The sequence below is a fragment of the Mus caroli genome, unplaced genomic scaffold (genome assembly GCF_978045245.1).
Source record: "Mus caroli unplaced genomic scaffold, Mus_caroli_1 scaffold_11, whole genome shotgun sequence".
NCBI classification, from domain to species: Eukaryota; Metazoa; Chordata; class Mammalia; order Rodentia; family Muridae; genus Mus; species Mus caroli.
Window position 1 is genome coordinate 57907263 of NW_028227266.1, and position 11106 is coordinate 57918368.

The window sequence follows — 11106 nt, forward strand, 5'->3', positions numbered from 1 at the left end:
TTCTGTGACCCCCACACATGTACCATGTGTGGCATGTTCTCTAACACAAATTCCATGTACATGCACAAGTATAATGACAATAATAATTGAATATAATGGAAAATTACATATCAATAATGAATGCAGTGTGCTAATCATGATCTGTGGTGGATAAAAAATTCCAGATGTCAAGAAATGTTAATTTTCTTCCCTCTAAAATGGCCTGAAGAAATGATAGAGATCTGTCACTTAATCTTAACATGCATTTCAGTTTACCCATTCCAAGATGAATTATTTTATATTACTTTGAGGGAAATTGCTGTTTTTCCTCATTGATTTTTCAGGTCTTCCTTTGCTTTTCCTTTTCCATCTGTGGGATAGTATAGGAGAAGCCTAACTTTGTTTCTTCAGTATATTCATCATGTCTAAGTGCTAGTGCAAACATATAAGTAGCTGGTTTTCTTTAACCCACAAGCTCCCAAATTATTGAGGCATGGCTATTAGATTTACTTAATAAGCTTTATGGCACAGTAATTGGGAAGTTATTAATCTAATACTCTAAGGTAATCTGGCTACCTCCCAAGCAATATGCCCAAGATACTTCCGTTTTGGTATTGATCTGGCTCTCTCTGCTCCATGTGTTTTCTCATGGTGTCTTCTGGGCTCTCTCCTAGAGACCAATTCTCTCTTCGTCTCTCTTCCACACTCTCTGCTGTGAACAGAAGTCCAGCTCTAGTCTCTCTTCTGCTCTGTTACTGGCTGATTAGGTTTTATTGGGCCAACCAATCTGAGGATAACTGGGGACCAATGTTTATGCAACATCGAGACAGGAGAGTCTTAGAATAAGTATTATAATGCCATATCCAGATTGCAAGAAGTTATAAGGGCTGAGATATCAGCATTTGAATAATACAAGGATAATCATTATACAATGCACCATAACATTATGTGTAAAGCTAGGTATATAGGCTCAATACATATACTGTTGTCCATCTCAAGCTAAGAACCCTCGGTATATATCAAGCAGTACCATGAGCTCAGGGTCTTTTTGTGTCCTCTAGTGATCTGTGAGCAGAACCAAATGAAGGCTTCACAAGACGATGGTGGCAAATCGTCACTAGTTGTGGTAAGATGGCCTCCTCCTTTTCCTAAGATAGGAAAATTAGTTCCACGATTTCTTTATATATTTACAAATACAGCATTCAAATGATGATGCTGACAACTTAAACAGCAGACATTCCCAGGAAGTAGGGGAATTATGCCAAGTCACCCATGGCATGACACACTGTGAGAGAAGACTGTGAATTGTGTCAGATTCCACAGAGAGTGTCAGAAAGCTCTTCTTCCGGAAAACAGTTACCTGTTTAAAGTAAAAGATGTAGAAGGGATGACAGGCATATGGTATATGAAAATTTTCTTTTTTTTTCTCCATTTATTCTCTTGACTTTCCTCCAGAGATTTCTAAGGTTAGCACACTTGGAATGAGTTTCCCTAAATATTGATCTGGTAAAAGTTTCTGATGCCTGTTAAGGGACAATGAGGTAGTAGGCTCTTTAAAGCACGAAGTTTGAGTAGATAACTAGAAGGAAGAACCACTCCTTGGAAGAAATTATTCTCACAAGATCAGACTGTCAACATGTTTCTCTTCCAAGTTTTAAAGTAGCTTTTGTACAGGACAAAGACATAGGTTTGATTGATCCTGCTTGATAGCTAAAAGTGAGAAAATTCTTGTTTCATTACACAATACCTAGACTCAGGTATTTTGTGACAGCATGAAACAGAACAATACATACTTTTTGTGTAGTAGTTCTCTAGCAAAACAAGAGAACCAAAGACCTGTGCAAACATAACTCAGTATGATCTGGGCCTAAGAGTGTTTCCTCTAAATTGCAGGTCCAACCGAGGAAAAGAAGGTGTTGTAAGTATTCTGGAAGGCTTTCTCAGGACACACTGTAGATAAGAACTGTGCACTTACTCATTGTCTTTGTCTGGTTTCCAGGTGTTTTCAGAGCAACCTGCTGGCAAGGAGGATTTAGAGTAGAGTTTAAGATCACAACTGCTGTTCTAAGTGACAAATCATGGTCATGAGTCTGTAGTTACCTCTTTCCCCTTAGCTGCCTTGGGATTTTTTGTGTATAATGACATGACCATGTGTGTTTCACGTGACTTTTTAAGCCAATTTACAGTGTTAGTTTTGTGAAGCAAAGAAATCAGAGTTCGCCCATTTGCTAAATTAATTAGTTCAGAGCTCATCCAGCCATGTATGGTAGATCAATTTCTTTTCAAGCCATGCTACAGAAGAACCAGCCAGGACAGGAAGATAAGTCACCAAGGTGGATTGCTTGGGAGTATGAGAGCTAAATATGTTCCCAGATATGTGGGCTAAAGATCACACTTCAGTCTATAACCTCTGGCTCTCATTCTATAAACATATGTATAGAAAGTACGTAGAATTCTCAGCTTTCCAGCATATACCTGGAAGAAGCCTTACTTCCAGAGAATGTAAATAGTAATGTGGCTTTTCCAGTGGTCAAAAACTGAGGGTATCTTCTATGCTGCAGGTTATAGCAGATACCTCAGTGTCTTAGTCAGGGTTTCTATTCCTGCACAAACATCATGACCAAGAAGCAAGTTGGGGAGGAAAGGGTTTATTCAGCTTACACTTCCATACTGCTGTTCATCACCAAAGGAAGTCAGGACTGGAACTCAAGCAGGTCAGAAAGCAGGAGCTGATGCAGAGGCCATGGAGGGATGTTCTTTACTGGCTTGCCTCCCCTGGCTTGCTCAGCCTGTTGTCTTATAGAACCAAGACTACCAGCCCAGAGATGGTCCCACCCACAGGTGGCCTTTCCCCCTTGATCACTAATTTCGAAAATGCCTGCCAGTTGTATCTCATGGAGGCATATCCTCAACCGAAGCTCCTTTCTCTGTGATTACTCCAGCTGTGTCAAGTTGACACAAAACTAGCCAATACACTCAGGTATACTGATACAGGTTGTCTTGTCTTGTTCTGTTTTGTTGTGTTCTGTTCTGTTCTGTTTTGCTTTGCTCTGTTTTGTTTTAGCTCAGCTATTGGAATACCAGGCTGTCATGTGTGAGGCCTAGGGAACACTCAACACTGCAGAAACTAGGGTGTTAGCACATAGATTTGTAATCCTAGCATTCCAGAAGGAGATTCAGGATGGCCAAGGATTTAATGGCATCTTCAGTCTTGGGCATTTTCTGAATAGACCAGGTTGTGAAACAGACCAATTACCAACTGCGCAACAAAAAGAAAAAGTCAACCTCACTGTAAGTCAGAGCCCTCCAACAGTAGGAAACTGTTGGTCAGATGACATGGTGGATGTGTGCCAGGACAGGGTTACACTTCAGCATGATTGGTTTTAGAGAGAACTGATTAAACACTTCAGCATAATAGAACCCGTTACCGTGAGACCAAAATCCACACAGTACTGAGCTCCTGCCCACTAAGATCTCCAGTCAGCCCTGATGTTATTGATCTCGTCCCAGCCATTCTTTTGACCATAAATGTCTCAAGTGGATCTAGACCTTGTCCCCAAAAAGTACTCACACTCAGTGATGGCCAGTCTCCATGTAGGATAGTAAGTAAGACCATGGGGAGCCCATGCAGTCAATGAATCCACGCAGTCTGCTTTGGAGAGTCATCATTCCTAAGAAGCCCTTTTCCTTAAGGTGTGTTTATATAATGACTCATTAGGGTAGGAGGGCTTTGGTTAAAGAATGAGACTGTTTGTCTTGCTCATCAGTACAGTACAGAAAGAAGATTTTGTAGAGCCGAAACTGGACTCTGAGCAAGGAGGAAGCAAGGTTCGATGCATACATTGAGCTACTAAAGCCACTGCCTTCTTTTGGGTATATTTAGTCGAGGCTACATAGACAGCACTGAGGGCTATTTTTACCAAGGAAGTAACAATAACCGATTAAATTAGTCCATTAAATCACCAGAATTCTTGGCTTGTCAGTTCAGGTTGAGGGCCTATGCAGGGTTTGTTGATTGAAGGGGGAAGTATCTTTTGGGGGCTTAGACATTGGGTGACAAGTAGGTTAAATTAACTTGGAGTCAGAATCATAATGAGGTCCTCCCCTAGTGTGGTTGCCTGATCTTTAGAAGTTTATACTGAGAGCCCACAGAGAGGGATAACACAGTGGTGAACAAATGCTACACATTTGAGGAACAACCTGGTTCCTCCTATCACTTCTTCAAAAGGAAATAGCTTTTGTTGAAGGCCATTCAAAATCAGGGTTGGAAAAGTGGACCGTGTATCCTTGTTTCTTTTTTCTGTCAGATAACTTGGTCCACACTAGTAAGATAAGTGTTACAGTGTCCTCAGAACAAAGTAGGAAGTAGAGATGGTCCCTTAACAACACCCTTTCCTTTTGGCCATATTATATGTTGTGCACAAACTGTAAATCATCTTGTTATGTGAAGACTAAAAAGAAACTACCTTTGCCTGCTGACCTGGCATGTGGTGTCATACAGACACTGTCTCTGAATCTAACTATGGACTCTGGCTGATTTTTCTGGTCTTTGGCCTTAGAGCTCCTTTTTCAGTGGTAGTGATTCACTTTAGTTCATGTATTCTTTCAGGCTCCTTAGGCTTAATGGGGTTGCTTAGGAAGGTGTAGGGTCATGTAGTTTCAAGAACAGAGAAGTGAGGAATTGCTCAAGTTCCACTGTGTTCACATGGCTCTTAATGTCATTTGGATGCTGCCCATCTTGCATAATCAGTAAAATGCTCTTTTGTCCATCTCATGTCATCCACATGGATTGAGATATCATCTCCACTGACCATGTTATATGGGTTTAAGGGTTCACTGATGTCCAGAAATGACATTGGGAAACAAACAAATGTGCTTGCAAGTCAGTAATGAGATCAAACGTTTAACTACAGAGCAATGGACAGCCTTCCTTTTATGTGATTCAACTAACCTGTTTTTGTTGTGAATGCATTCCAGTTTCTGCTCTCTTGAATAGACTGGGCCTCAGAAGGGCCCAGGATCATGAATACAGTGGCACACCTCCGAAAAAGAGTGTGCTTAGAGGTGAAAAGACCTGTGGCACCACAAAAGGTACTGTGAAAATTCAATAATGTTTGAATTCTTAAAATTAATCCATTAACTTTTAATGTGTTTTGCCTGCATGTATGTGGGTGCACTACATGTTATGTTCTGTCCTACCAGTGGAGGGGAGAGAGGACATGAAACCCTCCCAAATTGGAGGAACAAATGGTCATGAAGAACCATGGTATTGTAGAAATAGTTAATCTCAATCCAGGACTTCTACATGGCCTTTGACCATTCAGTTCCTGGAGGAAAGAAACACAACTTTTATATTCATAATAAGCCTCGATCACCACTACATCTATGCAGATATCCACCCATCCTGCCATTAGAATCTATTTCCGCATCTATAAGCCCAAGTTATACCTTTCCATGTTCCATTTGGGCAGCTCATATCTTCAATAGTCTACCACCATGGCTGTGTTTCCATGATCTACATACCCCATGGGTGCTTCTCCCTCTCTCTACCCCTTCTTCCTGTCCTTGTGGTTCTACTCTGACCCCAAGGCTGGGGAACCCCAAGGCCTGCCTATATAAATTCTGCCCATATGTCTATAAGCTTTATCTATTGGCTATATGCTATAGCTTATAGGCTGCAGGCATCTTTACCCACCAATCAGGAAAAACTTGGAGGGCAAGGTCTCATAGTGTCACTTGGGTCTATGTTTAGATTCTTATGTCCTTCAGGCAACTGGTCCTCAGAGGGTAGTATTTAGCAGTAGAATACATAGCAAGATTCCAAACTTCAACACCATGGGAGTGTTGGGAATTAAACCTTAGTCCTTTGTAAGAGCAGTGCTCTCATCTCTAGAGCCATCTCTCAAGTACCTAGTCTACTATTGACAGGAGCTGTGAAAGTAAGATTGTAGCACCTCTGTCAAAAGAATTAAGATGTTTTGCAGTATTTTTAATATGGAAGGTGTTACTCTGTGCCAGTAGTAGATGGGTATTGTGGTCCTCAGTGAATGATATGACCCAAAGGATGTTGAACTTGTTTTTATGTGAGGCAGTGTGGCTTCACCTACTACAGTCACCAAGGTAAAAGTCACTCACTGTCTCCGTTGACTTTCTTCCAGACGTTGATATGTTTGAAGACAGCACTGATGATGATTTGGGTAAGAAGAACAGCCTCTAAAGCTTGACCTTGGTTGTAGTAGTTACTGGTTTTCCTGGTCACATCCAACTCTTCCCTTCCCTTTCTTCCAGATATTGATCATTTGGATGATGACGAGGTTGAGAATGAGTTGGGTAAGGAGAACAGCCTTCAAAGAGATGGTCTTGGTAGTCCATTGCTGGCCAGATCCAGTTATCCACTGAATTTCTTCCAGAAATCCACAACATATATGAGGATAACAGAGAGAATGACTTGGGGAGTGTCACCAGTGTGCACACCTTTGAACTTGATACTGGTAGGTAATGGTGTTCCTGGTCACATATTATGAACAGTGTCCTAGTGTGGGGTTAACTTCTTTGAACAGGCACCATGACCAAGGCAATTCTTATAAAAACCACATTTATTTAGGGCTTTCTTACAGGTTCAGAGGTTCAGTCCAGTATCGTCAAGGCAAGAGCCTGGCTCTGTCCAGGCAGGCATTGTGCAGAAGGACCTGAGAGTTCTATATCTTCTCCCAGGGTAAACAGGAAAAGACTAGTGCCCTGGCAGCTGGGAAGAGGGTCTTAGAGCCCACATCTACAGTGACACTCTAACTCCAACAAGGCCACACCTAAAAGGAGTGTCACTTCCTGGGCCAAACATATTCAAACCACTACAAACTGAATAGCAATCATTAGGTCATTCCTTCTGCTTAGAGGGTAGAGGAAGAAAGAAAGTCAATTCAAGGGTCTTCCAAATGGACAGAAGCGATGACCAGAATCTAATACTGGATCGCTGTGTGTTAATTCTTTTCATTGCTCTGCCGAAATAAGTTGGCAAGAAACAATTAAATGGAGGAAGGATTTATTGTGGCTTGTTGTTATAGTGAATCACTGAATCATGTTAAAGAAGACATGCAAGCTAACAGGGAAGAGGAATTTGTAGGTACAGTTCTAGCTGGTACATTGTAATCACAATCCATAATCAGAAGGCAGACAGTAAACAGACCTGTGGCCTGCTTCAAAGCCTAATGGCCTCCATAGTGGTCCACTTCATCCAAGGAGGCCCCATTTTTAAGAATTCTAAGCTTATCACAAAAAGGCACTCCTGGCACCATAGTACATGTTTAAACACACAAGGCTCTGAGGCATTTGACATTCAGACTAGAACCCATAATATTTAAGTCTATGCCTTGTATGAATTAACCACATCAGGTCATGAATGTGAAATCTAAACAAAAATGACACAGTTCCTAAATTATTCTTCATCTGTTATCTTTTTCCCCAGAAAGGAATATAATGCCCAAAGCAAGAAGACAATGTTGTTTTGCTGTTTGTTGTAATTTAGTTCCTTAAATGAAAGCTCATTTTCTCCCATGTCCTTGTGCTGACGGTTTTCAGTATTCCATACTTTAGTCATTTCTATGGGTCTCGTTTTGCTGAAACCATAAGGTATAGAGATTCCAGAGGGAAGGAATCTGCATTACAAACACTGTGGGGATTTGGTCTTTATATGTAGTGTCATAGCCAATGAAGGTGAAAAATGTTATGTAAAACTGTTAGACATTTACCCAAAAAGCAATTGTTTCTCTCTCTCTTTATGCCCCTGTGTGTCTGTGTGGGTAGCTCAGGAGATACAGAGCTTTCCTTGAAGAACAAACACTTTCCTCTGAGTTGGCTGATGGCTAAACAGAAGCTCATATTTATGAGACAATAATAATGGAAGATGGTAGAGTTTCCACGTGTAACTAAAGTAGGCATTTTAATATATAATTTCAATGGACCCAGTCTATCTGAGTTCTCACTGAAACAAAGAAATCTGTAACATATAGAATAGTGGTGACTTATGTTAGGAATAGACACCAAGTACCCACTCAGGACAAGTTAGGAACTATTTTTAAGCTTTTTTTTATAACTACCCAACACAAGTACATGTGGAATTAAAATGAGACCCTTCCCAGCCTGCAAGGTTAGGTTCCAGAAGAACAACTATTTGAGAGAGTATTATCTGGTGGGTTTACCTGTCTATGCACCCAAGTTATTTGGTCTGTGACAACACAATTTGCAAATACCTGACCTTCCTCAGCATTTACCCCACATGATTCGTGTTCACCAAGGAACAGCACTCTAGCATGTCTTCTTCAGTTAGGCATATCCCCTGGGTGGAGTCAAGGAGACACAGTGATGGATGGACTCAGGCTTGTGATTGTCTTAGGTGAAAAGGCCAAGGTGGAAGTTCCACATATAGTTCCAGATTCTGTGGTTAGCATTAGCCTGTGGGCTCATTAACCACCATACAAGGGTTCTGTATTATATGTATGCTTGCGGATCTCTGAAGCCTATAGAAGAGCATGATAAGGTAGAGTCTGAGGTAACATAGCTTAGGTAGGGATTGCTACAGGAATTCTGATTTTCAACATTGTGGTGATGTGAAAGGCATAAAGAACCAATGCTGATATGGAGTGTGGAGGCCCACATCCTGTGAGAATGAAATCACTCCTCATCCCTGCCCTTGACCTAAAGTAAACCTCTATTATGTGTTTCCTCAGACAGAGAATTGAGTGTTTTATTAATAGTTCTTCACTTACCTGCTATCTGTCTGTCAGAGTACCTTGTGCCTCATGAATCATGGCTCCACCTGACTCCCTGACAAAGGTGTTCACAGACTTGAGCCTAACAGTGTGAAGATAGAAGTGAGCACTTCATAGAAATATTCCTAGGGAGACAGCCATTTGAGACTTGGTATGTCACCTCAGTTGCTCCTTTCACTGGGGAGCAGTTATGAAGTTTGCTGATGACCAGCTGTTCAAGCAGGAGAACTGCACCAAGAGGGAAGAGTTCAATTCCCTGAGAATTGTAATTCCCAGCTTGAGAATGGACCCAGAGAAAGAATCAAAACCAGCAGAAATGTTCCCCATACATGGGGAGAGCAGGAAAGAAGGCATCTTGATCCATCCAGGGCACTGTGAGAAAACCTTGGTCACAAACTCATCTCTGTCTCTTCTGCTTCCCGTTTCAGATTCAGATTCAGATTCTGATGAGATGTTTGGTCTCCATACAGGAAGACAAGGATGTGGAGAAGAGACCGTTCCTAACGTGGAGAAATGGCCCAGCTTGAAAAGGCCAGGGTCACAAAAATATTATCGGAAGTGACTGTTCATCCTGGAAGTTACACCAGTATTTTTCTACTTTTCTTTTTCTGTTTTTTTCCTTTTTTTTCACAGCTTTCAAAATTTATTATTTGGTTTTTATAACTGAGTACAGTATTTCTGTTATAATGAAATAAAATTCGAATATTTCTTCAAGTAAGTGACCAGCACAGACTTTTAAAAAGAACATAAGGTGTGATACCTATATGCACTTCAAATGTAAAAAGTTTTATTTATTTATTTATTTCATTTTATCTTGCTCACCCTGATTTTTTAAAATTTTTTATTAGGTATTTTCCTCATTTACATTTCCAATGCTATCCCAAAAGTCCCCCATACCCACTCCCCCACTCCTCTACCCACCCACTCCCCCTTTTTGGCCCTGGCGTTCCCCTGTACTGGGGCATATAAAGTTTGCAAGTCCAATGGGCCTCTCCTTCCAGTGATGGCCGACTAGGCCATCATTTGATACATATGCAGCTAGAGACAAGAGCTCCGGGGTACTGCCATATTCTTGTTCCACCTATAGGGTTGCCGTTCCCTTTAGTTCCTTGTGTGCTTTCTCTAGCTCCTCCATTGGGGGCCCTGTGATCCATTCAATAGCTGACTGTGAGCATCCACTTCAGTGTTTGCTAGGCCCAGGCATAGTCTCACAAGAGACAGCTATATCTGGGTCCTATCAGCAAAATATTGCTAGTTTATGCAATGGTGTCAGTGTTTGGAAGCTGATTATGGGATGGATCCCTGGATATGGCAACCACTAAATGATCCATCCTTTCATCACAGCTCCAAATTTTGTCTCTGTAACTCCTTCCATGCGTGTTTTGTTCCCAATTCTAAGAAGGGGCAAAGTGTCCACACCTTGGTCTTCGTTCTTCTTGAGTTTCATGCATTTGGCAAATTGTATCTTATATCTTGGGTATCCTAAGTTTCTGGGCTGGTATCCACTTATCAGTGAGTCCATATTGTGTGAGTTCCTTTGTGATTGGGTTACCTCACTCAGGATGATGCCCTCCAGGTCCATCCATTTGGCTAGGAATTTCATAAATTTATTCTTTTTAATAGCTGAGTAGTACTCCATTGTGTAAATGTACCACATTTTCTGTATCCATTCCTCTGTTGAGGGGCATCTGGGTTCTTTCCAGCTTCTGGCTATTATAAATAAGGCTGCTATGAACAGAGTGGAGCATGTGTCCTTCTAACCGGTTGGGACATCTTCTGGATATATGCCCAGGAGAGGTGTTGCTGGATCCTCCGGTAGTACTATGTCCAATTTTCTGAGGAACCGGCAGACTGATTTCCAGAAAGGTTGTACAAGCTTGCAATCCCAACCAACAATGGAGGAGTGTTCCTCTTTCTCCACATCCTCGCCAGCATCTGCTGTTACCTGAATTTTTCATCTTAGCCATTCTGACTGGTGTGAGGTGGAATCTCAGGGTTGTTTTGATTTGCATTTCCCTGATGATTAAGGATGTTGAACATTTTTTCAGGTGCTTCTCTGCCATTCGGTATTCCTCAGGTGAGAATTCTTTGTTCAGCTCTGAGCCCCATTTTTAATGGGGTTATTTGATTTTATGCAGTCCACCTTCTTGAGTTCTTCAGTTCTTCATATATATTGATATTAGTCCCCTATCTGATTTGGGATAGGTAAAGAACATAAGTTGTGATACCTATATGCACTTAAAGCTTTAAAAATTCTATTTATTTATTTATTTATTTATTTATTTATTTATTTATTTTATGTTGTCTTGCTCACCTGAAAGAGGAAAAACTGAACTCTCCATGAACTCTTCAACTCAAAGTC

The 11106-nt window shown here is 41.1% G+C and overlaps 1 protein-coding gene across 1 annotated transcript in view; it reads left to right on the forward strand.

Annotated features, from left to right (window-relative positions):
* The window catches only part of LOC147002040 (uncharacterized), a 29506-nt gene extending 20200 nt beyond the window's left edge, over positions 1-9306 (forward strand). Inside the window, exons 9-15 of the mRNA XM_085828317.1 lie at positions 1041-1105; positions 1873-1897; positions 4957-5070; positions 6138-6176; positions 6268-6309; positions 6390-6470; positions 9173-9306. Coding sequence (XP_085684443.1) covers positions 1041-1105; positions 1873-1897; positions 4957-5070; positions 6138-6176; positions 6268-6309; positions 6390-6470; positions 9173-9306 — 500 coding nt within the window. The remainder of the gene's footprint in view (positions 1-1040; positions 1106-1872; positions 1898-4956; positions 5071-6137; positions 6177-6267; positions 6310-6389; positions 6471-9172) is intronic.
* Positions 9307-11106: the final 1800 nt, after the last annotated feature.